This window comes from Pezoporus wallicus, unplaced genomic scaffold, assembly GCF_028554395.1.
Source record: "Pezoporus wallicus isolate ANWC-B61680 ecotype Strahan unplaced genomic scaffold, APGP_CSIRO_Pwel_v1 contig_227, whole genome shotgun sequence".
NCBI lineage: Eukaryota > Metazoa > Chordata > Aves > Psittaciformes > Psittacidae > Pezoporus > Pezoporus wallicus.
The window spans coordinates 10,544,891-10,572,840 of NW_026635704.1; the positions used below are offsets into that span (position 1 = coordinate 10,544,891).

The 27,950-nt window shown below is 42.2% G+C and overlaps 1 protein-coding gene across 2 annotated transcripts in view; it reads right to left on the bottom strand.

Moving 5' to 3' along the window:
* The window catches only part of KCTD1 (potassium channel tetramerization domain containing 1), a 101,465-nt gene extending 82,571 nt beyond the window's left edge, over positions 1 to 18,894 (bottom strand). Inside the window, exon 1 of one of the 2 annotated variants that reach the window (XM_057397661.1) lies at positions 18,871 to 18,894. Coding sequence is in view for 1 of the 2 variants with exons in the window: in XM_057397658.1 (XP_057253641.1) it covers positions 18,739 to 18,747 (9 nt within the window). In the remaining variant the exon portion in view is untranslated. Of the gene's footprint in view, positions 1 to 18,738; positions 18,815 to 18,870 lie in introns of those variants that run through there. The other variant, XM_057397658.1, reaches the window with a different exon arrangement.
* Positions 18,895 to 27,950: the final 9,056 nt, after the last annotated feature.

Genomic DNA, 27,950 nt, shown 5'->3' on the forward strand with positions numbered 1-27,950 from the left:
CTCTTCACTTTCCCTTGTTCTTTCCAATGCTTCATCGAACACGCTTGGCATGAAGAAAACATTTACTTCTAGAAATTAAAGCAATCTGAAAATCAACTAGTACAAAATGACCAACTACAGTACTCTGAAAGACCTCCCAGGTCCCTTCCATTCTCTGTTACTAGGCTTCCTTTACCATTTCAGGACTTGTTTACCCTTGAGAGTTTTATTAATGTGACTGATTAATGGAGGAGTTTTCATTTATTTTGACCAACAATTGCACAGATAGTCTTATCACCATTATCACAGTAGCATTGCTGTGACGATGCACACAAGCCACCTTTCTGAAGAGAATGCCACATCCAAGTGCTGTGCAGCTACAAGTTTGATCTTGGATATAACATTGAGACCTCCTTCCATCTTAGGAATTAGAGTGACATGCTACAAACTTTTGTCTTAAGCAATAGTGTGACATGAAAAACTTCTACTAAAGCACACAGAATTTAGTAACCATGTTTAAAAACTCTGGTACTTCATTTCCAGAGTGTTAGACAGCATTAGCATGATACAAGCCAAAATGCTGAGGTTACTATTCCAATGGAAATACAGTAATGAGGTCCGATATCCACAAAGAATTTACATTCACATGGTATTGTTCTGGAGTCAGTTAATGATTAACATGGATTAGCTTCTGTGCCTTATGGACATAATATCAGGGTTTCTCTAAAATGCAGGGTTACACAGATATATACTGCAGAGATTTTGAAACTGATCATATTCTTTTAGACTATGTAGTGGTAAAAAGCAAAAATCTTACACTATATTAAAAATGCATATAATTCCTGAGTTTGCTGCCAAGAACCAGCTATTATTTTATATGCACTGCCTTGGGATTTCAAGTCACACCAGCTATGTGCGTTGCACACACATGCAAATAAAGAGAATGTGATAAGGCAACAAGAACAGGATTAAACTTCGATTTGAGGATGGATCCTGACTCTCTTCTGTTCCTGAGAGTTTATGGGCACCAAAGAGAATATGATAAATTTGCTCAGCAAACAAAGGGTGTGACATTAATACACGTCACTCAACACTGGAGTCTTCCATACAGCCACGTGTACAAGAAAACCATTTCCTCACTAGTTAGATTAAAGACAGCATGGTTATGCTTCTTATCCTACTGCCACATTTTCTTTTGCGCTTAATGACCTAATCACATCCTCTTTTTTCTACAGGGCCTTTGCCTCATTCAGTGACCAGGATGGATGCGACTCATTGAATAGGCATCTGTAGTCTGACAGTTTGTCTGCAGATTTGCCTGGAGCTGAAGATACATCTTTTGACTCTAAGCCTGCTCTGCCACTAAGTTCCTACGTTAAGGTACTGGAGTCACTTAAACTGAAGCAAAGTGGTCACAAAGAGCCTCTTTTTTACATTGTGGGTTCTTGACTTGAATCACTTAAAATCTGATTTGTTAAAGACCTAAGCTTTCACTGCATGCAGCTGGGGCAGAATGTTACAAAAATGTTCAATATTCTGAACAAGATAGACACTCAGAAGCTCAAACTTAAAAATAGTAGACAGTTCCTGCCATGATCTCCCTGGACTTCTTTTCCTGTATGCAAAATACTTCTTCCAGCAGGGGGACAGTGTGACAAATACCTCTTTGGGAAATGGCACTTTTGAGGTTCCAAATCCCCATTACGACAAAAAAATCCCAACTCACAGTTCTGAGGGGAGGACCTCCCATACAGCTTACACGTGTTCAGGTTGTCCTATGTAGTTGCTTGAATGAGCCAGCTTTTGACATTTGTACACTCAGTTTAACTGTGAAACCTTTCCCTGCCAGGATTTCATCAAAACTGAAAACTTCCATCAAAGAGCTTCAGCTTTAACAGAACTTTTCTTGTCAGACAACTGCTTGATTCATGTTTCTTATCTGGACTCCTGAGACAGGAGGACCATGGCAGGACTCTCTATGAAGAGTGTACTTGTCCCTCTGTACAGGTTTCTGTTTCCAAAGGTAGTTGCTCCTAGGTGAAGTCAAACTAGGCTTGCAAAGGCACCTCTTTTATCTGAATTCTGCTATACCACCTATGGATGCTCCACTGCTCCTGTGGTAGCAGAGCATGCTCACCTGGCTAAGGTTGTTGTGCCATGCTACAGACACAATCTCCTTGGTCTCCAGTAACTCTGGGCGACCTATCCAACTTGCAAGGCCTTCAGATTTGCTCAAAAGGGTATGCTGCTTCAGGATTAAAGTAGCCAGTTGGCACAACATTATGGAAACTATTTGAATGAAGCTTCCACTTATATAAATATCAAAGCTTTGTGTCTTCTTCACATATATATGTCTTTGTCCGCGCTACATCTGAATCTCTTAATCTTTCAGGAAAAGACAACCTCTCAGAGGAGAGGTTACCTGTCCTTCAAGGCCAGCAAGGAGTACCTTGAGTAGGCCTATTTACTACTACCTACTACACAAGCAGGCATAATCAAAGCTATTCCAAGGAGAGGAGGCAGTCGTCCCATCCCTCTTGGGCTCCAGCCAGGTATTTCTGTATCCTTTTTCATCAAAGCTTCCCACCCTTGGAAGACAACAAAATTTAGGCAAGACTATTAAAAGAAATGGAAATATTTCAGGAGGTTGTGGCAGCAGGTACAGGCTTTGCTGGGCTCTGTGAGCATCACTTCTAGCGGGGATCAGTGAAATGTGGCATTTAAATAACGTTGCCGTGGGAGCGGTTCTTTTCTGCTGCTTGCTACAGTTTCTTGTACAGCAACAAAGTTGGCATCTTTCTGACATCTGGTCTGTGGCACTCATCCATCTGTTGTAACTGAGTAGGTGTTGGGTGGGGTTGGCAGGAGAGGCTTGTTGAAGTGTTTGTTTTCACCCTGTAAAGGAACTGCAGAGCCAGTTCAGCAATTAAATAAATACCATCTTTAAGAAAAATGTGTGCACTTAATATTCTAAAGAAATGGCAATTAAGGCAGCTGGTGCCTCACACTGCTGAAACTCAGAGACTTTGTTCCTGTTCCTCCTTGGTTCCATGTCGTTTCAGGAAGCCTTCCCCATTGGGCTGGCACTCTGGTTTCTGTTCCTGACTCAGCCACATGCCTCCTGGCTGAATTTGGGTAGGTCACTCCATCTTCTATGCAGCACTTTCCCTCTCTGTAAAATGCATTCAAAGTTAAACACCTCTTCTGTTATAAACTGAAATCTGCTGATAAAAAAAAATGCAGCCGAAGAGTTGGCCATTATTATTACTGTTATTACCTTGCTTTGTGGTTATTCTGTTCAAATAATAATATTTTTGAATTAACCTTTGATGTCACCTGCTCATAGCAAAAGAGAGGTTTTACTGAACACAGTGGAAAAAAGTCCACAGTTTCCACGGCTGCCTCTCTAGGTAAATCTGTGTCTTTTGGGAACTTGTTTCTCTCATATCACCCTGAACAGAGCATAAAAGCACTTCTCTCTATTTAACTTCTTACCCATAACCTTTCATAAACACATGGTGTACCAAACAACCTTTTTCTCCTTTATGTGTGGCTAGGGAATGTCCACTTGCTCAGTTTTAACTTCTGGATAGAGCCTGGTATTCGTTTCTTTGTCTTAGGACAGTGACTCCTGCCATTCTGTTTGCCAGTCTATCAAGACGTAGTTACACTTTCTAACAAGCTATCAATTTTATCCTGCAATCAGTTTATGGGTTGAAGAAGTTACTGATAGCATTTATTAATGCCTTCAGCAGAACATCTGTTTGCAAATATAATAGATAATCAAGGAAACAGGGCAACTCCCTATGCATAGTTACGTATAGCAGGTTTTGCCTAATCCTATGAAGTTCTGACTATGTTCACAAAAACCCTGGCACAGAGAGGGATGCTCAGAGCTGCTTGCAGATTGCAATTTTGTGGCTGGCAGACATGGATGCTAAATTCAGTAATACTTAGATTATATTTAAGGATGTGCACCCACCTATGGAGATCACACTATCTGCCCTTGAGAACAGAAAAGAAATCTGTGATCTGTCTGCTGTCTTTCCTCCCTTCTCAGGTACATATAGCAATAGACGTTACCCTCGGAGTCTCTGTAAAGGAGTTTGTGGGAAGTTCATCACATACTGAATGTTTCCTATTTTCTGGTGGCTCCTGTAAGACCTGGTATCTCAGCACTCTCATAGATTAACAATTTTGCACCTAAGATCATCAGTCCTGTTAGACAAAATCAGATGCCAAACACTGGGCTTTCAAATGCAGTTTCTTATTAAATACTCTGTAAGAGCAAGAACAGCAGCAGCCACTGGGGACACTGATTAAAAAGGACAAAAATGTGATCTTTTTTTTTTTTTCTTTAGCTAAGTAACAAAAAGATCAGTTTTGGTATTATCACCCTGAAGTCACCTACATTTTACCCACACTGTCACTCTTTAGTGCCAGGAAAAGGTAGAGGAATTAAATAGATTCTATTTGTAGATCAGATTAAGAGGAGAGGTTTTGTATTATTATTTCTTAGCTTGCAGACTAAAGCATGTACTGTATGTGGGAACAAATTAATCTGCCATTTGTCCACTGTGATTTGTATCATAACAAACTTTTAGTTTCTTCTCTAAATTATTTCCCTCTCTGTAATTTTCTCTGGTGACTTGTGGACCCTGAGGTGCCACTAGCCACAAAATTACAAATAGGAGTATTTTAAACTCCAGTCACTCTCGAGAAACTCATAATCCTGACATCCCACAAATACTGTATTTGCTGTGAGATGAAAGGAGCTTATTCTGTGCTTTAATCATGTCCTATTAATTTCCATAAACTAGACTTTCTCCTTATTCAATCAGCTCTCCATATTTTTCTTGACCACCCCAGGACTGACAAAATTTCATACAACCCATACCAAACTGAACAGTTTTTGCTATTACTTTTGCAGCAGAACATGACCACTGCAGGATTAAAGGAAGGAAAATACACAAGAGCAGTGAAAAGAACCTCAAGATTACAAAATCTAGTAATTTTTATAGACAAAAAATTTGAAGGATCCAGTACAGTTCTCCTTAAAAATGGATCATGATGGCAGTAAGTGCAGTCTTTGCACAGCCTTCTCTCCTATGTCTTTCTCAAGGAGCAGCCCAGATAGACAGACTTTGCTGTGATAGCCCATGCTGAGCTAAATGGTATTTGGTGTCAGTTACAGAATCATATTATCATACAACAGTCTGGATTGGAAGGGGGCTTTTAAAAATCACCTAGTCCATTCTGCATCAGGGAGTTTTCTTTGGTATCGAACTATAATTCCTCTTATCAGCTTTAGACTTGCTGGCTTTATGTTTTACTGTATTTCTGATCTTGAGAGAATTGCTCTGTCTGTTTTAGTTTGCAAAAGTGGGGAAACACATAGAAAGAGGCAGGAGTGATGCTGCAGCCAGTTCTGGGCAAAAACGTAGAAAAGCTGGGTTTTGCAGGAATAACACCAGTTTCTTTGATACAAACTAACAGGGTCACACAAAACTTCTCCTAATATTATGAAAAAGTAAAATGAAACATATAATTTCTTTTCTCAGCTGTATTCTTTATGTCATCTACCTTCATCATATTCTCAGTCTTCTCTTTAAACAAACCAGCTTTCACAGAGCTCAGTGGTGACATTTCATGCCTGTGCATTTTGGGTCCCTTCTGTGCTTAACTTTCATACAAGAGGGTGACCAGATCAGTTCACTCAGGTCAGAGGCTCCCTGGTCCTGGGCAACTCCAGCACAGGACAAAGAGCCTGGCTGTGTTATGGGAGCCCCTTCTCACTGCCCTTTGGGTCTCATGCTGCTTGAGCCTCTGCACCTCTGCATTCAGCAACTGAGTGCCATGGTCTGCCCCTTCCACTGCTGCTTTGCTCTCACATGACACATAAAATAAGGCTTTAGGAGGTTTTTCATAACCTGAAAGTGTCTGCAGAGAACTCAAATATTCCTTGTCACATTTGTCACTTTCTGTGTTGGCAAAGCAACAAAATTAATGTCATCTTCTTCATATAACTGTATTTCAGTTCCAAGTTTTCCAGAGTCTTGTCTTGCCCTGAGTGACCAAGAGGCCAGACAATTTTGACAATGTTTATACCTCCAAATGTTCCAACTCATTGTTCTGATAATTCATCAAAGTTCTAGAGATCTTCCCTAGGGTCTATTTGTGGGTATTCTGCTGCCTTCCTTGCTATCCTTTCACTCTTCCTTCTTGCAAAACTTGCTTTGTCTTATAAAACAGATGCTAGGGCAGAATTTTGCATCTCACATCATAACTGATGGATTTTCTTAACATCATCTTCTAAGAAAAGTTATCAAAAGCTTAATGAAATTTCCCCTAAAATTTATATATCAAATGGTTCTGCATAATCCATGCCTTCACTGAGATACTGCAAGGTTTGTTTTAGGAAGTTAAAAGGGCTAACTTATATTTCAGCTTTTTTTTTCTTCTTCATATGGCTGAGATGATCTTGATTTTAAAGTAAATTCATGCCATGTTCCAGTGATTCAGTATATGAGAATAGTCTATTTTTAAGTGAAACTTGCATGAGTTTGTTAACAGCTATCAGCCTTGATTGATGCCATCTGCTCTGGGAGGTTTGTTACTTTAACATGTCAATCCTGCAGTCCCTCTTCTGATACCTCAATGTTTGACAGGCCCTCATCCCTAGTAATTAAATAAAACTTGTAGAGAGTGAACGTATTTCCAATCGGTGAAGACCGATGGGAGTTATAATATAGTCCCTGCAATACCCTTGTCATTTTTCACTGCCCCTTTGATCGGGCAAATCCACTAATTCTATTTCAGCTATTTGTATTTCTTATTTGTTTGAAGAAATGTGCCTGTTTGCACTTGAAATTTCCTATCAGCCCTCCTGTTTCCCATCTTTCATTTTACTTTGCCAGTTTATGTTCCTTTCCTTTGGGTTAGCCAGGACTAGATTTCCTTTTCCTGAAGGTTACCTGTTTGGTTCATCATACTGTGTTTGTTTTTCTTGCCTTCCTGCTTCCTTTTTGGTTTCAGGGTATGCATACCTTCTGTGATGCAATTATGGTATGCTTAAGTAGTTCCATGTTGAGGCTAAGGATTGTAATGTTTTTACTTCTGACTCGTTTCCTTCTCTGTACCTCTTTCTAACCCTGTTCTCCCTCCAAATCCAAGAAATTTAAAGGATTATATTTTAATTACAGTGCAGTGTAAGTGTTAGCTGGCTGTTAGATTTCTATCTCCACCCTAGAAAGCTCTGAATGATGTCTTGCACTGCTTGCTTTTTGCTGGGATGGGAGGTGTTTGCATTAGCTCCTTTATTTAAGACTGGCCCGGACCCAAGACTCTGCACTTCTAGAAACTGCATGAAGTGCAGTTGTGACACAAACAAGCAGTAAATGTAATTTCAAATAAAGACCCTGCTAAAACACATCAAAGGGAAATCACACATTCAGATTGGCTAGCCCATTTGATGCTGGAGCATGCTTCAGTAAGTTCAAGTGCACTAACAGGGTCTTGAAAAAAAGCTGGATGTGTTAGCCGGCTGGTGCTTTCCAGGAAGGGAGGAGTCGCTTTGCTTTTTTTTACACCATGATCCTGCTTAACCATGTTTGCTAAGCAAGAAACTGGGAAAAGAGTAAGAAAAATGCTGGTTTACAACCAAGAGACACACATGCTTTGTTTTAGCATCTCCCTGCCATGGTAGGACAAACTGCTTTAATCAGTTTCAAAACACACACACAGCCCTGGAACCTAGGGGAAGAAAAGAGGCATTTAAAGGAAAATGCCAAGAGCACTGAGAAGGGGGGAAATGAGGAGATCAGGGAGGAAAAAAGTGACATATTGCCTTCTGCTCACACACTGAAAGCAGGGCTATTATTCGTACAGGATGTGAAAAGGGGGAAAAATGAGGAAAAAGCCAGGCAAGGCTCTGAATATTAACAGATGGCTTGCATATAAAGGCTGGCCATAGATGACACCAAATCACTGGACTTCAAAGCTGCAACCAAATCCACTGAGGTCCATCTTAGAGAAGGGGACCTGGTAGTGTTTGAATATGAGTGCTTGATCCAGGCCCACCCCAGGTCTGCTCTGGGCAAGAAGCCACTTCCCTTCTCTGTGAGCCAGCATAGCATCCAGGTGGGAGCTGTGCTCCCTTCAAGCCACGTCTCCTGTATGGACACTTTGGGAGCGCAGCAGGCGCAGTGCCACCACACACAGTGGCAGTCACTTCAGAAAGAGCATCGTCAACTTCAGCATGGTGGTATGCGGCCTATTGAGCTGTGGTTAAATGAAGTCAATGGGAAGCGTCCTACTAGACGTAAGTGCAGAAATCTCTATTCTTCACTGTCAGGGTGGTGAGGGACTGACACAGATTGCCCACAGAGTTGTGGCTGCTCCATTCCTGGCAGTGTTCAAGGCCAGGTTGGACAGGTCTTGGAGCAGCCTGGTCTAGGGGAAGGTGTCCCTGCCCACAGCAGAGGGGTTTGAGCTAGGTCTCTTCTAACCCAAACCTTTCTATGATTCTATGGGGGAGGAAGAAGCAACCTCTAGTTGTATACTAAGTTCTCTGTGGCCTTTGGCAGTAAGACAACATTACGTTCACTTGACCAACTTTAAAAGGAGATGTATAAAAGAGAAGAACAGCACCAACATATTTTTAGGGCACAGAAAATAAAATTAAAAAAAAATATATTTGGAAACTGACCCTTGGCAGCCTGTTTAAAAGAGCTTGAAACTATCTGAACTACACAAGAGGAAAAAAAAAAAAGAAAGAAAGAAAAACATGCCCACAAGGGCTGAAAAATCACTTCAGTAGTAGATGACTTTTAACTTTACATCAGAAAATGTTTGGCAGGCATAATTTTAAAGTGTTAGGGAAATGTGTGTGATAACTGCTTGGGTGAAAGAGCAAATGCAGTCCACAGTGAGATTTATCAAATGTTCATATAAGCAATCAGAATCTGGCATGGCCAGCTGCCTGTGGAGAGGGGCAAAGAGGATCACAGCTTTAAACTTTGAAAGTTTAATGAAGCCCACTGATTTCTCACAGGAAATTTTTCTTTGAGCATGTTCATGTGTCATGGGAATGCTAGTGCGCAGAAAGCTCTGACAAAATGCCAGCTATAAGGCATAATGGAAACAAACCCCTCCAAGCTCTACCAAAGGCCAAACCACCCTTTTCCTCTTTTTAAAGCTGCAAAGATTCTTGATGCCCCAACACCCCTGAGCATCCTTATGTGTAATCCTTAATCACACAAACAGGCCTATTGACATGACTGGGGTTATCAGGAGAGTCTTGCAGGACTGGCCCCTTTTCAAAGAGACCAGAATTGCTCTGAACTTCCTGGGGCTTGTGTGGGAATGTGCTCAGAGGCTTGAGGCCACCAGTGAAAAGAGCAGACAGTGCCATTTGGGGTATTCATGGGAACAGTAGCTGACTATCTGCTTGCAAAGGGAAAGAAGGACACCAGGGCAAAAAAAGGAGGTAGAAAGGGAAAGAAGGACATCAAGGCAAAAAAGGAGGTACAAGGGTAGAGGGATAACAAGCAGCCAAAAAAAGAAAAAAAAAAATAAATGCAGTTTAAACCAGAATTAACTTATCCTTAGTTTTATCTTACAAATACCTAATCAGCTTGCTTTTGCGGTTCTGCTGGAGTAGCAGACATTCAAAGAAGTAGATTCTTTTAGCACCTTTTGTGGAATAAGATGTTTTTAAAAAACTAGATTTTGTAGTCCAGAAATCTGAAAGACCTCTTATCCCAGAGCTTGAGACATGACCGCTTTGTAGAAAGTGATACTATTTGGGAACCCATTTGCTTATGAGATCCTTGGAGCATGGGGCCATGACAGCAGTGCAGATTGCGAACTTCTTCATGCCAGCACAAAGGAATTGAGATGCCCCAGACCTGAAGCAGGATTTTGGAGAGCGAGAGCGATAGAAGCACTGGAAATGTGTAACAGCCAAGCCTAGCTGAAAACAAGGTGGGCAAGTCCTACATTCCTTGTGAGAGTCTTGACAGGTTGTGGATAATTAGTTCATTTAGACTGGGGATAAGCCAGCAATACCTTAGTCTTGATGTAGGAAGTATGAGTGGGAAAGAGGGGTATACCCAGTGCCCCCCCAGGAATGGACCATGTCCTACATATAAGAGGTTGGAATTTGATTCTGTTTTTCACTTTCATCAGGACTATGTTGGCTTTCCAAGTCCCCAAGGATGCATGAAAGCCATGTGTCTGTTTGGCCAAATCATTTGTAACTGATACTTTCCATATGAAGTTCACCATAAAATAAGAAAGAGACTTAATTGAATTTGTTTTGAACCCTTTATCAGAGGAGTCTAACAAATAGAAAACAGTCAAGCACCGTACAATCAAACAGTTAGGGAGAAGTTACAAATTTCAACACACACACACAACTGCCTTGTGGAAAAAACAATCAAAACTACTATATTTAATATGTCTGTGCTTCTATAATAATTTCCATCCAGCCATGAAGAGGCTGTTAACATATTTTGTTTGAAATATCACCATACTGTTTTCTAGTACTAAAAGGGAATCTGTGGATCTCTGCAGCTGAGTGGTTAGCCCAAGGCCATAGGGCAGGAGATCTACAAGCAGAACTTTGGACTCTCTGATGTACTTTAACCAGAAGACCATCCTTCAGTCTCCTTCACACTGATGACTTTGGAACCAGCTTTAAAAGATCCAGTGAGACACAATGATGGGAGTGCTAGATAGCTACACTAGACAGCCAGAGGCAAGAAAAATGATTAGAGACATGTGGGGGTATTTCTAAACAAAAAGATTAAGACCAGAACTATTTCATTTAGAAAGGAAAACAGTAAAAGATGATAGAATTGAGGTATATAAAATAATGAATGATGCGAAGGAGAAATCAGATGCCCTTCATAAAACAAGAGGGCACCTAATGGAATTTAAAGAGGCATTATCCTTATACATGGATAAGGAAGTTACTCTCCAGCTTATCTTTCAGCAACCTATGGAACTCTCAGCTGTGGGGCATTGATGTAAATAGTTCAAGAAGATTAAGTTAAAAAAATAAGATTGTATGCAGGCACTAATAAATACAGGGTTTTGAGCTAAAGAATACATGTCTTCAAAGGTCTGGTTTTCCCCTGAAAGAACCACCTCTTCCCCTGTGAAAGAGCTAGCTTCTTCATCCGTGATAGAGTCTTCTTCCTGAGTGCAGAAGGCCCAGCAAAAACTGCAGCTGCTTTCTCCTGTGTCCCCAAAACAGCAACACTCCTGGCTACACGTTTTTCAGGAAGCCTCTTCCTCAAAACAGCCTAAGCAGCCTTGGAAATTCAGGTTTCTGCTCAGAGCATAAAACAGTCCTCATTTTGCCTCTGGGAATCCTAAGCTGTCTGTACCACAGAGGCCACTGTAAGGAAAAGCTGGAGGATATGGAAGGTTGCACTGTCTTGTTCTTTTCTCCTTAGCTCACATCTGCAGCCACCTCCAAGCTCTACTGCTTCTTTCCCTCCCTTTCACTTTCTCTCCAGAACCAAGCTGCAGATCCATGTAAGATCCCACCTGGATCTCATCAAGACTGTCTCTTGGATATCTAGGGACATTCTATCATGTTTTGCTTTTTTTTTGTCTACCAAAAAAAAAATAAAAAATCAACCTTTCTTTTGTCTATTCAGAATAGAGCCCTAACTGTCCATCTCTTCCTTTTGACTCTCTTTGAATTCCTCCACTGGTGTTGCATCTGGCAATTTTCACTAGTCTTCCAGGTCCTCCCTAACTTCCCTGCATCTGTGAGCTCCCTTTGATAATCAGGGTTTTAACTGTCCTCTGTTGATCTAGCTCGCCCTTTTCTCATTTTCTCCTATTATGGTCTTCAAGCCTTCTCCTACAGTCACCAGCAGGCACAGCTGCTTTGACATGACCCACGAGACTCTCTATGATATGGTTGGTAAGCCTGTCTAACCCTTTTGTTGCCGTATCACTTACAGAGAAACAGGCTGCTGTAGATAAATGGTGTCAAATTTGTCTGTTACTGGCAAGACAGGAAGGTCTGTTTACCTTGTGTGAGGGGCCCCTAGTGTGTGGATTATCTCCCTTCAGTGTTTAGAAAAGTGGTATAATGGGTACATAATGCGCTATGATAATGATAATGATCCTCTGAATTATTCAGCACTGGCTGAATGGATGAACCATCAACCTCTCTTAGGACATCTTAACTAAACCTGCAGGTGAGTCTTGGCTTATTTAGAAAGCAATACACCTCGGGAGACCTGGCATCCTCGCTATTTTAGTTAGAGACCCCCATTTCATTCCCTCCCCTGGGTCACTCCTACCTGCCTCTTTGACAGCTCTGTTACCATGTTGATGGGCCTGTACTCCCTTTGTAAGACATGATATACACAACACCTCTTCCATCTAATGCTGATGCCAAGTTCAGTTCTCACAGGGAAATAAAGCTGGTTTTGTTTCACAAGAGCACTTTGCCTTAACTTTGAGCTACTTCAGCAGCCCCTGGATACTTTGGTTTCCAACCATTATTTATACATTCTCACTGTCTGGCACTCCTCTCCTCTCTTCCCCCTGCTCCTCTGGCAACACTGATAGCAGCAGCTAATATTAATTACTTGTTGAATACCTGCAGTGTTCTGCTGCAGCAGGAGAGACGGTCCTTCCCATCGGGATTTGTAAGCCGGGTATGCAAGTAAACCAGTGCACAGAAAGTTTGCAGGGTGATTGGATAATGAAGAGGATGTTTTTAAGTTAATGTTTGTAAGGTGAGGAAAAGAGAAAAGGGCTCTTTCTTCATGTTTCTTTATTAAATCTCTTCTCTCCTTGTTACAGTGTAAGGTGAAAATAAAGTGAATGCCACTAAATAAACCAGAAGAAAACTGTAAGCATTAAAGGTCTAACCTGGAAAAAACGAAGAACTGTAGAAATATATATAGTTTTGCAGCTGGAACAGAGAAGGAATGAAGGATCTTATCTAAAGAGCAAACCAGAAATGCCTCCCACTGACAAACAGTTATGAACAATTTTCATTGATCATAAAACCAGATACTGACTGAGGATTTTTTTTTTCTGTGAAAAAAAAACAGGATATTTTTTAAATTCTTCTGTCAGATTGTGTTTTTCAAATTTCTATCTAATGAAAATTCAAAATAAACACTGGTTTTCAGGTATGAGAAAGGTCTGGTTTCAGTTTTGTAAATGAACCTCAAATTGCCTTTTGACAGATTTCTTTAACATCTATTTTTTCTTTAAAGAAAACCAGACTTTTTCTTCACTGACAGAAATGTTAATGAAAAACCTTGGTTGGCCATAGCTCATTGGAACAGTGAAGTAAAGTCATTGAAGTAAAGGGTTGGTAGTGCTTTTTCATGGAACCATAGAATGGTTTGGGAAATATTCTCCAAGCAGTCCAGGTTTTAAAGACCTGCCCAAAGTAGAGTATTATCAAATTCAAAGTCTCACTTCCTTCCAGATAAGGTATCAGAAAGTGGTCTTGGAAACGGCTGCCTAAACAGGGCCAGTTTATAGCCACATTTATTGTAATTTATCTTGAAGAGTTAATTCTCTCCGAGATTCACTACCAGTATGTATTTATAGGGATGGTCATATAATTTTCCATGGTACACTTTGCTAACATGGACATTCAAGCCGCTTCTAATCTCCTTTCACAAGACACTCCACTCCCTAACCGTCCTTGTAGCCACGGTTCCAGCTTAAGTTCACCTTTCTCAAAGGTGGATGCTCAGAGTTATGCACTGTGCTCTAGACCAAGTTGCACCCATGCCTTACACAGAAGTACTAACATTTCCTCATGTCTGCTGGAAATACCTCACCTGAGACAACTGCCCATCATTTCTGCTTGACCAAATCACTAGGTGGCTTCACAGTTCCTTGTGAGAACAAAAAGCTAGGACAGCTGAGGTCTAACAGAACCTACTACCACTGTAGGAGATGGTTTTGTCCTCATACCAGCTGCCTGTTTGATAAAGGCAGCCACAGTCACAGTCAGGAGTGGGGTGCACAAGCCTGAGATATGTTAGCAAGTTAGCTATCCTGCAAGTCATCCTGAATTACACCAGGGAAAATAAAGGAAACCCCATAGATGCCTGCACTGAACATGAGGTTTGTGCATCATAAATGCTGGCTGAGGGGGAATGACTACAACTGTAAAGGTCTCATTTGAGAATCCAGAGCAGAAAAACCCATTACCCTGGGTGAGACAGAACTCATTTCCCTATCATCTCAGAGCAACCCTGCTGTGCAGTGTCACTTCCTGTATTTTTAAAGGCTGCTCCTTATTCACAAGCACATTGGATAAGGAAAACCAGTTGAATAAAAACCACTAAATAATTTGTCAGGATGAGTTGTCCTTTGCCCCAGCAAGCACTTCTAAGGTTCATATCCCTCACCCATAGACTTCAGCTATGTACAAACCACCTGCAAAGCCGCATTTGAGCTAACCTGCCAACCACATCAAACAGGTAACTTCTGTTGCCAGTGGGGGTAGCAGCCAGCTCAAGAGCTATCAGGGAAAGGTTATCAGGTGAGCCATTCATTTCAGAAACATGGGCTTACAACTACTGAACATGCAACAGCATCAACTTTGGTTCAGTTGGATATGGGGTGTTGTTTATTTGACTTCTGGATCAAAAGCATGATTAAAATACATCTTAGAGAACCCAAGATTATTAAAGCTACAACATGCATCATTAATATGGAATGTGTTAATGTCTTTCACATACATTAAGATTTTTCTTTTAAGGTGTTATCAGCTAGGAAAATAGTAGTTACTCCATCCTCCCACCTATAGACATTCTCCAAATGTATATATGTACATATTCAACTGAATTTACTAGAGTAGTAAAAAAAGAGATACCTTCAGCCTGCACAAGTAGTGAAGATGGACAAAATAGAATGAAGATTTGCATTTTATACTTTTTTCTTTCAAGCTGAAATAAACAAACAAACCAACCAAACCAAACTGTATCTTTTGGAAAGTAGGACAACAGAAATCTGTATTTCAACACAGAAGAGCAAATTGATTCTTTGTGAAACAACACAGAAGTCAACGGCACTATACCAGAGATGAATTTTACCCAGGCTGTAAAAAAAAAAAACAAACCCAAAACCATAAGTGCAACACAGACCAACAGAAGAGATTCCATTTAAAGTAAGAATTATGTTTCTGTTAAAAAAAAAACAACAGCTAACTAAATTTGTTTCCTGGAAGGAGATCCAACTTGGCTCTGCTGCAGCAGTGTAAAAGGATCCAAAATAAGTAACAGCAGGCATCTCTGCTAAAATTTGCTTCTGATCTACATTATTTTTCCTCTGGAACCAGATAGGAGTCGAACACGTATTGCAAGTGAGGCACAGCAGTTTACTGTACAGAACATGAGACAGGGGGCTAAAGCTCTGGCACTTAAAACTCAGCTCAGCCAGGGAGTCAGTACACGGTCTTGAACAAACCACACATGCTCTGTAGGGCTAATTTCCACCTGAATGATTTCTATTTCAGTTGTATAAGCTCAGACTGGGGATAGTCTTAATGACACCCATATTCTATGTCTGTTTCCCCACACGCTAAGATGTGGGGTCAGACCCTTGTGGCAGGGGTGTGAGCTACACTATCAAATCCCTGAAGTATCAGCATCTCAGTAAATTGCTCTGATGACCAGAAGAAACCAGGAACTTTACATTATGCTTTAGCAATGGCAGTTTGTATATACCAGCACATATTAATAAATGAACAGTAAAGCACCATAACCACAATCTGTGCATCTGTGTCTGTTTTATGGTATTCTGAAAATGTTTCTAAAGTAGTTGGAATACAGAAAGCAGAAATTGTCATTCCTCCCCAGCTGGGCTTATGTGAAATGCTGTCTGACTGTGACTGGCAGATTTGATATTTTGTTAATTGTGAGAGACCTCACTTTGAATAATGTACTCACATTTGTTATGATCAGTGAATATTTCCTTTCACAGTGCATTTTCTCCATACATAAACTTATCATAATCCAATAAGGAGCCTATGTGAGCAAGTCTTCAGAGCGCAGCCTTTCCTCCGCACATGGGAAAGGCTGGCTTTTTGTATACGATGGTCATACAATTTTTCATTTCTTCCTGATACCCACAATGAATGGAAGTCTTCCTCCTCCAAAATCATTTGTTGTTTCGACATAAAACTGAAGGCTTCATTCAGAGACATCTAGTAAGAAGCGCTTCTCAGAAGCCAGCAACAAAAGCTGCACTAGACATGAGGAAATTGTTCATTAAAAAGCAAACAAGCAAAACACAATACCAAAAACCAACTAGGGAACTATGCTGATGTGACTGATGAAATTGCAATGGGAAAAAAAGAAAAAAAAATAATGGATGAATCAAAAGCCATCTTAGTCCTAAAGTTTCCCAGTAATTTCTTTTAAAAATAAGATATGCACCAAATATTCCCTCAAAATCTTTCACTAATTCAGCCATGCTCAAAATGGAATTCAGAGGAAGCCAGCGTTTCTAAGAGACAAAGCAACACTTAAGTTCCGAATCAGACTTCAATCCAGAAGAATTCCACTGAAATCAATGGTTACAGCAGGGCAAATCAGCAAGAGATCTAAATCTGTCCTAGCTGATTCCAGATCTATCTTTTATTTGCTATATGGCTTTAGGCAAGTCAGTGACCTTCTTTTTATTTCTCAGTTTCTCCATCCGTAAAACGGTGATAATAATGCTTGTAATACATGAAGATCGGGAGACTAGTTAGTTCCCTAACACAGTCTGGTGATGAAAATTGATGGGGATTGATCATTTTTACTTGCCTCCATCACCTTTATTGACTCTTTATAAACTTAATACCCGGCTTTTTCTCGTTTGCATATTTCTCATTTAAAACCCACGAGCCATACCCTGGAATCCTTATTCAAGTTCTCTTTACTTCCACGGCAGGATTCACACGAGAAAAGCCAGTAAGAAATTCGGAACTTGGCCCCAACAACAACAAACTCCGAGGATATTTCAAAGAGACCTATGAAATCACGGCATGAAATTAAAGCCCTTTTACGCTCGCGTTTTTTTAGAGGAATGTGTAGGTTAAGTGAGCCCCGACGCCCAAACAACACACAAACACACAGGGCACAAACAAAACCGTCTCAAATCCGTCTTCACCATTACTTGAGTAAGGTACTGCTGCGCTGGGATTTGCAGCAGTAGCAGATATTGTTCAAACAGTGAAAGCGGGGAAGGGGGAGAAATAAATAAATAATAATGAACAACCCAACCTGAAAAACCCCTGTCAGCTCTGAGAGGGACCTCTAGCGTGTGCTAGAATATTTTGGGTCGCGCTTCTGGAGTAATTAATACGCCAGGATCACCGCAGTCATTTTGAATAGGCTAGGGCAAGTTCCGCCAAGTCCCTCCGACCCGCGGGGCCAGCATCCTCTCCCGCCCGCTGCTGAGCCCAACCAGCACCCACTGCACCGACCCTTCTTAAATTCATTTTCCTTTTTGTGCGTCAAGCACCAACTTCCTCGAATGAACCCGGAGTTTCCCTCAGCCCCCGGCCCCGGTGGCCTCCGACAAGCCTCCCCCGGAGCTGTGGGGAAGGCGAGGATGGGAGATGCGGATGGAAAGTTGCGTTTCAGGGTTCTCACCGCGCTGGCGGCAGAGGGCAACCCGGCAACTCGAACCACCCGCCCCAAAGCTCCCGCACACCATCCCCGCTCTTTCCCGCAGACGGAGCGGTGCTGGCGGCGCGCCGGGCTGGTCTGCCCCTGCCCCTTCCCTCCCGCAGCGGGAAGAGCCGGAGGAGGTTCCTAGGCAGCCCCCGCCGCTGAGAAGGGAGAAGCGTTTCGCCCATTTTTTAATTTGCCCGAACAATCCGAGCACGCTCGGTGCCCGCAGGGCGGGCTCGAATAAACTTGTACCGCGTTGATTGGAAACAGGCGGCGAGCGGCTTCTTTCGTTCCCTTTTTTTATTATTTTTGAGGTTTCTGGGTTTTTTTTGTGTTTTTTGGTGGGTTTTTTTGTTGTTTTTTTTGAGATGGCAGACGCGGCTCCCTGTCTTCCGGGACGGCGTCGGACACCGGGGCACGCAGCAGTGCGGGGCCAGAGAGAGAGGGAGGGGGAACAACCGCCGTCCCGCACCACAGGCGCCTCAGTCCCCACGGGGTAACAGCGGGCGGCGGAGGAAGGGCGGCCGCTGCTCCGCGGCTCCGTTGCCTCGCCCCGCGGGGCCGCCCTTCCCTCCGCCGCCCCGGCAACAAAGGGGGGGGCCTCGGGGGGCTCCGGAGGTAGTGGTAGTGGGGGAAGGTGCCTCCCGCTCGCTCTCACAGACACATACACACACACACACAATGGCGGCCCCCTCCTGCAGCCCGGAGGAGAACAATGCCAGCCGCTCACCCCCTGCGCGGAAACACGCACCCTTCAACTCAGTAAATCCCCCCTCCACGCACACGCCACCCCCCGAGTCTCCCTCTCAGAGAGGCGGTGGGGAAAGGAGGAGCGCACCCCCCCCCCCCCTTCCCAGCGCGCGGCCCCTTCCTTCCCTCCCTCTCCCCCCCCGTCTCCCTTCTTCCCTCCCTCCCTCCCGCCCGCCTCCCCGCGGCGCTGCGCGGGGGCGCGGGTTGCGCGGGGGAGCGCGGAGGCCGTGCTGCGTCCCCGCGCGGGGTGCGAGCGCCCGGCACATGCGTGGAAGCGAGTGGCGCCCGAGTCCCTCCGAACCCTCCGCTGCAAACAACAACAACGATCCCGAGCAGCCCTTACCTGGAACATCGGAGCCGCCAAAGTGTCCCTCTTTTATTTTTTTTTTCCCCTCCTTTTTTTTTTTTTTTTTTTTTTTGCCTTCCCTTTTTTCCCCCTTTTTTTTTCTCCCCTTTTCCCCCCTCCCCAACTCACACTTCCGATATTTCTCTCTCCCGGCAGCGGTCTGCTCTCCTCGCTACACCAGAGAGAAATGCAATAGCTTGGCTAAGGTAGACAGAGCAAAATACAGAGAATAGTTGCTCCAGGGCTTTGAAACCCCTCAAGGCAAGGATCAGGATACAATTAGCTCATGTCTCTACCTCCAGTCTGAATCAATCTCCGAAATAAAAGTTAAATTAAATTAACTGATCACACGGGCATAAAATTGATCTCCTTCGAAACGTGCATATAGATATATATGTATATAGCGTGTATTTTTTTTTTTCTCCGGATTTTTTTTTTGGTGGAAAAAACAGTCTCATTCCAGCCTCCAACTTGCTTTTTACTCTCCTCTTGCACAGAAAAGCTGATTTTAATCGTTGTGATTAGTTTTGATGTAACGTTTCCGCGGGCGATTTCTGCAAATGGATGGAGTGTTTCTTTGCCAGAAGAGGGAAAAGCAGCAGATGATGATAATTATAAGGATTGTTGGTTGGTTCTTTCTTTCTTTCTGTCTCTCCCTTTCTTTTTATTTGTATTTAGGTCTGTCTCTTCACTTTCCCGAGCTGACCTGACATTGCCATTGCGCTAAGGTCGCACAACTTGTTGATTAGGTTCACCTCCCGTTTTGATCGAGGGATACGGGATAATTTGGCAGTGGAGCAACACAATTTCTGTTCCCTTGGCTATATAACTTCCCAAATGACGTGTATAAAAATAAGCACATGGAGACTGCTTTGCCCCAATCAAGTCTGAATCAATGCCTCGGGGTGATGCACAAACTCATTTCAAATGTTCAACCATGCAGAATTGCAAAAAGATTGAAGGAGTTTCACTGCATTCTTTAAAAAAAATATTTATATTTTTTAAAAAAGCGAAATCAAAAGAAAAAAAAAATCAATGTAAATAAATCCAGGAATTTGCCACTTAGGTTCATGTGACCATGGCTCACAAATGCTACTAACTTTCCTTTTCCAATTATCCAGTTGAAATGGAGCCTTGGCTTTTTCCTTCTCTTCACCCAGGAGTTTGCAACTCATTTGTCCTGAAGAAAACAAAACCGGGCATAAATAAATAATTTACAAATCTTATTCTTGATCAGTTTTCTCTTATTCTACCATCCTTCACCTCCCACTCCACTGTATATCGCTTTGTGCAAAGCTACTGAGTACAGACGCTGCATTAATTTGTTGATGTGGTTGTTAGAGTGGACTGTTTTGTCACAGCCCCCCTGGGTCACCTCCCATTAGTGTCACATCCTCACAGTACACTTTTGTGAAACGGTATGTTTCTGAGCGCTTCACAGTCCATTAATTCAGAGATTTTGCTGACATTTCTTATGAAAAAGACCAGGCTGAGGCCAAAACTGCCCAACAAAGCCCTTTAATAGAACTGGACGTGCCCAGCAAAAACCTACAATTAGTTTTTTATTATATGGGGTTAGTATTTTAAGGAAAGTAGTGCAAAATATGACAATCGTCTTTTTTTTTTTCCTAAGGCAATTGCTGCAGCCTAAGGAATGACTAATTCTCTTGTTTAAAAATACATCCAACCCAACACGTTCCTTTTGTCTTTCCTCTTCTCTTTAAACGATAAGCACAATAATGTGGTAGGACTTCTCACTTAGCAACCATACCATTTGCGAATGCTTTGCCACTGCGAGCACAAATACATTAGGTTAATTAACCAGGAATGGCTGTCCGAATAGAAGAGGAAAAACTTTAAGTAACCACACTCTTCAATGCCCGCAGAAACTTTCCACATGCTTTCGTCATCAAATTTTATTTTTAGCATTCTTCCAAAAACTAGGAGCACACAAGAGGAAGACCTCCCCTCAACCACTCGTGTCTTCCCCCACTAGGTGTATGTGGAGCAGGGTCCATGCAACCCTCACTAATGTTACACAATTTGAGCGACGGAGTCATTTTCAAAGTACTTAAACCTGCTTAATAACTTCAAGATTCTCATGGTCTGTCAATTAAACAGCAGTAAATACACCCCACCCCCTCCCCCCCCCGCGTTTTCTGCTCAGATGAATCAAAGAGAAACAAACTTCAGTAGTCCTGGGTCTTGACCTAACTTTATTTCTATCTTACAGTGTGTCACCACAAAAAAAAAAACAACACAAAATTGATGGTCTTTGTATGTGACTGCTTTAAATGCTTCATCGCCCTTCTTTTCCTAATAAATAAATACAACAATGCCAGTAGCCTGGCAGCCTGGCACTCATTAGCGACCTGCATAATACAGAGAGGAAAAAAAAATCAGTAAAGTTGCAAATTTTAATTTCAAGCTAGCAAGTGTCCATTATGGAGAAAGGTGGAGAAAAACAGCAGTGTAGCATCCTCTAAAAAAAGTGAAAAATATCCTTGTGCTGTTATTTTACCTGCAGCAAAGAGTTTATCAAATGATGTCAGCACTAGATAAGAAAAGGTGCATTTTCTTAAGAAGTAAGAAAATGTATTTATTATCTCAAGAAGGCTCATTTGGTAGAATTTTCATCTGTGAGTCAGAAAATCAGAGGCTTAAGTCTCACACCACCTTCATGAGATGAGATAGGGGAAATGCCCACTGGGGTAGCTGCAAACTATTTTGGATAGATGTTGGTGTCTCCATTTGTCCACTGTAATATAGCAATGGTACTGCAGCCTGGCCCTTTCCTATAGGCGGTGGTCAAAAATATAAACTCACATGGCTAAAATAGAGGTGTTCTCAAGGAAGTCGATGTTAACTGCTATGCTGAAGTTCAATCTGCATCTCTTTTCACATGCAAATGTAGTATTTCCATAGTATGTTCCCAGGGGAGGAAAGACCCTGGCTTTGGTTATTCTTCCTTCTCACAGCTTTCAGTACCCACTGCCTTAACAGAAGCCTAAATTTACAACCGGTGCAGCCGTACTCTGATCTAGGGATGCTTTTTTGACATCAGTAGAGTTCACAAGATATAACCCCTATAAGCTGCCACATATATCTAAAGAAGTTAGCAAGGTTTGCCTTTATTAACTGCTTGGAGGTAATTTACATACAAAGGAGTACACATTAAACTAAACTCTGTTCTCTTTTACTTGGAGTTATCTTTTTTTAAACAGGTTTACATAAGACTACATTGTGTTTGTGCATTATGAATAGTTTAATGATGCTGAATTCAACTGTAATGAGCTCAACTGAGCTCAATATTTGATTTCTGAATTTTTTCCTCAAATCATCACCTGTTCATAGTTAGCCTCTGGAAAACTATAGTATTTTTTTTTTTTTGTATCATTGTCAACGTTAACAGTTTGGAAAATTGCAGCTTTTAAAGAGGCAGGTTTTCCTGTGGCTGCAGATCGTATGTGTCCACCTGCTAAAGGGCATTATTTCTGATACAGCTGTAATCTTGTCTGGAATCAAGCACAGGGGTTCTTCTCAGGAAGGCCCTCATGCCAGCTTGACCTTCTTTTGAAAGTTCCCTCCTGCAGTCCATAGGCTTGGTATGTGCTGCAATCTTGTTTCAAACGTATTAAGAAGATCAGCTGGGTGTGACAATAAAAGCTAGCAACAGTTGCCTACATTAGATATTTTGTTTGTGGCTTGGGTTTTATTTTTAGAAAAATAGAAAGGATTTTACATTGCATTCGAAGGGGGAGATTTACGAACAGTTTCTCCAGATTTGTTTTCCCCAAGAAGTGTTAAAAATAATGCATTTTTTCTTTATTACCAGTAACATTTTGATGCAATATTTGAAGAAATGTATTTTGTTATTTAGATTTATTTTGTTATGTCTTTCAGAAGCCTCAGGACCAGCAATGGGAACTTGAGATGTTAAGACCTCTAGCAAATCATGACACCTGTGGATAGGTAAAAAAAGGTCTTAGAAGGTTGCCCTTGAGCATGCAGCGTTGAAAATGTGAACCCTGGTGTCATTATCCTCTATGTGTCTATGCATTTATAATGAACTTTGGGAAATTCCATGCATTTCTCTGAAGTTCTCTGCTTCCCACTTCCCTCCACAGTTATTGCTTCCCCGGAGAAGCAGTTCCTCTGCTCGCTCGGTGATTGCCAAGGCTTTCTGAGGGGCACAACAGGGTAGTACCACACTAGCTTTGTTACCTGTCTTTAGGCATTTGTTGCACAGAAAATCTGTGCTGCAAAATAAATGATAAAAGACCCATTCTGTACAACCTATGAGGGCAGAGAGCAAATCAGAGTTCACCTTTGCTCCTGCTACCTTTTGCTTTAGCTAGATTTTTCCTATATGCATTTGAAACCTCTCCTCCTCTTGCAAGACAGATGTTCTATTTGGACTAAGTCAGTACACTTTGAGAAAGGACTAATGCACTCTTATGGTCACTGTAAGCTTTTCTGAGCTGGATCATGTGAAATACCAGCAGGGATGAATATGGAAGAAGTTTCAGTTGGTCTAAACATTCAGATAGAACGTAGAGAATTCAGGTCATAAGTGATAATGTATCTCATGGGATTGTCCAAATTGCTCCAAGATCACTCCAGTTTAACTGCTTAACTCATGGCAATTAAAGACTAGACTGAGAAGAGGGTAAAATGTGAGCATGTGTATGTGTGTGTATGCTGGGGTGAAGGGAAACTGGTAAGGAGGAAAAGAACTTGGTTTTGCTATTTTATATTCCAATACCCTGTAACAAAACACATGGTTTCTAGAGGTGGTATAACCTGCCTCAGTCTGAATTCATCTAGTCCAGGACCACTCAGTTTTATTTCTTGGTGTTACTGCCTAAGCCAAAACTGCTCACAGGAAGCCCTATAATACAATGGAAACATCTTCAGGGCACCATAGAAATTTATGTTAGTGTATCTCTTTGTGCATCCTTTGGGTGTCAGAATCTCTCTGCTTTCCTACCTATAAAAATTATTCCCTGAGCATGCCTATATACACAAAGACAATGAGCAGAGGCATTTGGTGTTAAATAACAAAACACACCAACAATCTTCCCTTCTGGGTTTTTAGCATTACTCAACTGTACCATGAGTTTTCAGAGGGAAAATGGACATTGATGCTACAATACAGTCTCTCAATATAGCTGTATTTTGAAATACACTCTTCCAGAAATTGTGAGATATCAGCTTAATAGGGTAATACATTGAGATAGTTATTTGAAGTATGAATTTCCATGCAATAAACCATCCTATTCAATCGAGGAAATATTTCAGAGGGATAAGCAATACAGCTGTAAGAGAAACTCAGGTTTAAAAATGTGGATTTGCATCTGTGTTTTGAATAGCCCAAAGTCTGGAAGTATGTATATTGGTCTGGGATTTTCAAATAGCTGATCTGGATGAAGAAAGGGGCAGCTTACAAATTCTGAACAGGACTGTGACCATATCAGCCTTTCAGAAACAGGTAGTTTCAAGGTTTTTAGACTTAAACATACTGACTGTAATGAGTGATCTGCAGTTTTTGCAACCAGACTAATTTTCTGGACTCATAAAGCGAGTGTTTCTTTTAAAAAGGGTATTTGAAAAAGACACCCCTACTCTTCCGCTGAAGAATCGGCAGCTGTCTGGAACATTCCCTTTCCAAAATAGAAGTGTAGTATAGTTTGTGTTGTTTGAAAGTATATATATTGTGGTATATAGTTTGTGTTGTGTCGCACACAAAGAGTTGTGGTCAATGGCTCAATGTCTGTCTGGAGACCAGTAAGGAGTGGCGTCCCTCAGGGATCGGTGTTGGGACCGGTCTTGTTCAACATCTTTGTTGCTGACATGGACAGTGGGATTGAGTGCACCCTCAGCAAGTTTGCCGATGACACCAAGCTGTGTGGTTCGGTTGATACCCTGGAGGGAAGGAATGCCATCCAGAGGGACCTTGACACTCTAAATTGCTTGAAAGAGTCCAGCGCAGAGCTACAAAGATGATTAAGGGAAAGGAACATCTCTCTTATGATGAGAGGCTGAGGGAGCTGGGTCTCTTTAGCTTGGAGAAGAGGAGACTGAGGGGTGACCTCATCAATGTTTACAAATATGTAAAGGGTGAGTGTCAGGATGATGGAGCTAGATTTTTTTCAGTGATGTCCTGTGATAGAACAAGGGGCAGTGGGTGTAAACTGGAGCATAGGAGGTTCCATGAGGAAAAATTTCTTTACTGTGAGAGTGACAGATCACTGGAACAGGTTGCCCAGCGGGGTTGTGGAGTCTCCTACGTTGGAGATATTCAAGGCCCGCCTGGACAAGTTCCTGTGTGATGTACTCTAGGTTACCCTGCTCTTGCAGGAGGGTTGGACTAGGTGATCTTTTGAGGTCCCTTCCAATCCTTAGGATTCTGTGATTCTGTGACACGCTTGTGAGGTGGGCTGATGCCAACCTCATGAAGTTTAACCATGCCAAGTGCAAGGTCCTACACCTGGGTCGGAGCAATCCCGGGCACAGCTACAGGTTGGGCAGAGAAGAGATTCAAAGCAGCCCTGCGGAAAAGGACTTGGAGGTGTTGGTTGATGAGAAAATGAACATGAGCCGGCTTCAGTGTGCGCTTGCAGCCCAGAAAGCCACCCGTATCCTGGACTGCATCAAAAGGAGCGTGACCAGCAGGTCAAAGGAGGTGATCCTGCCCCTCTACTCTGCTCTTGTGAGACCTCACCTGGAGTATTGTGTGCAGTTGTGGTGTCCTCAACATAAAAAGGACATGGAACTGTTGGAACAAGTCCAGAGAAGGGCCACGAGGATGATCAGGGGACTGGAGCACCTCCCGTATGAAGACAGGCTGAGGAAGTTGGGGCTGTTCAGCCTGGAGAAGAGAAAGCTGCATGGAGACCTCATAGCAGCCTTCCAGTATCTGAAGGGGGCCCACAGGGATGCTTGGGAGGGACTCTTCATTAGGGACTATAGTGACAGGACAAGGGGTAATGGGTTAAAACTTAAACAGGGGAAGTTGAGGTTGGATATAAGAAGAAAATTCTCTCCTGTTAGGGTGGTGAGGCACTGGAATGGGTTGCCCAGGGAGGTTGTGAATGTTCCATCCCTGTCAGTGTTCAAGACCAGGTTGGACGAGGCCTTGGGTGACATGGTTTAGTGTGAGGTGTCCCTGTCCATGGCAGGGGGGTTGGAACTAGATGACCTTAAGGTCCTTTCCAACCCTAACTCTTCTATGATTCTATGTTTCTATGATTCTATTTCTGTGTGTCAGAAATTACCCTATGCTTTCAATGCCATTCATGAGCTTTGAAAAACTGATGTTGCTAGCTAGCTTCTCCTTGCTCTCTGTAGAAACAGGATTCTGTGAAAAGCTGCTGTACTTTTCTGTTTGGAATCATTTGGAAAAATCCACTTTTAAATCACTGATATTTTCCTCCCTACTCACTTCCTGAGAGGCAGCAGTTTTTCACCTCATGCCAGTTTTACATTGCTGTTGTTTCCCAGGTTTGCAATGAATTATAAGAGCTGGGCTACTGTGGCCATACTTGGTGGATGGGTTTATGCAAAGGAGGAAAGTTGCATAAATGTTAAGCTTTGTTCTTCATTCCATATGTAGTGTATATTCCACAGCTGCAGTTATAAGAGTAATTTTCAGAGTTTAATAAGGTTCCAGTACCTTGTTTCATAAAAGAAACTTGTGGACACTGAGCAATGATAGACAACAGTAGGGTTTTGGGTGGTGATGACAGTCAGGGGTATGAACCTTCCGGACTCATCACAATTCTTATTTGCTCATCTCCTGGTCAAAAATAGTGGTTTGCAAGAAGCTCATCAGTATTTTAATCCATGCCCTGCTGGTCCTGTTACAGCTGCTGAGGGACATGAAGACACCTACAAGTTTAAAGAGGATTCTAGTTGACTGCCTGTGAAAATAGACACAGTGGTCTCTTAAGGCAGAGGCTGAAAATGTCTGCCAGGGAAAAATGCCCATCTTGCAAAACTATCCTCTGATGCCACAGTCACAGAAAATGGCCCTGCTAGTTCATGCAAAGGCAACACTCGTATACCTCCAGGCAACCTTTCTCCATCCTGCACAGCATAAGACAGATGTTGAGAGAAGTCCTATCTTGTCAGCCAATCTCCTGCTAGCCTGCTTTGGGTTTTGCTGTGATATTTCTTCCAGTCTTCAGTCTTCTTGTGAGCGACTGAACTATGGAATATATATGGTAAAGGGGAGCCCCTAGAAAAGAAAGGATATGATGATGATAGCCAAATATAAACCTAAAGGCAGTTCAAGGAAGGTGGCATAAAAGAGGCATCTCACAAGCACACATCAGCAAGTAAGAGTTGCTGCCAAAGCCATGTCTATGTAGGAGCACTCCCCTGACAGATATAATAGCAAATAGCGCTGGCAAAGAGTCAGTGGCTTGATGTAGCTGGCACAGTTGTTGGTGCAAAGAAAGGAATAGGGCTCTGTGACAAAGCAATTGACTGCCTTCTCTCTCTGCAACTATACTACCTGTGTATAGAAATAGCTATTCCAAAGTGAAAAGCGACTGCTGCGGATGCACTCACACTGGTAAACCTGACTTATCCCTCTGTGTCTAGCACTTCTCTTCCCCAGCAGAAAATGCAGGGTTTTGCTATTGCAGCAGCAGCTGCCTTTGCTCTCCTGACAGAGAAAAGCAGTTTCCAAAATGATCAGGAAAAGTCACGAATACTGAGAAAATATTCCTTCGCCTGGGGATTTACTGCCACTTATCAAAGGCTTGGCTATGATATTGTCCCTCTTCATTTCTCTCTTAGTTTTAAAGAATTATGTTCTCAATTTATCTTTTTAACTCAATGGTCGACTAAACCACCCACACTGATGCCTAACACAGGAGCAAACCTTTCTCAGTTATTTCTTTGCGCTATCATACAGGCAGACATGGAAACTTACTGGTGTGACTGTGCAGCAAAGTCAAGCCAAACTTAAAGAAAATCTCTCAGGTCACAGAGACAACAGTGCCAATATTTATATTATCTTATATTCATCCAAGGCAATTTTCACTTGATCATCAGTCATCCCCAAATTCAGGGTACACCAGTGCTTTTTAATTCATCTCAGGTTTCTCACAGTCCTTTTCAACTGCATGGGATGATGAGTACCGTCAGCTAGTGTCACTCACTCCCTATTTATTTTCCTTTGCCAGCTTGCTAGTGCAAAC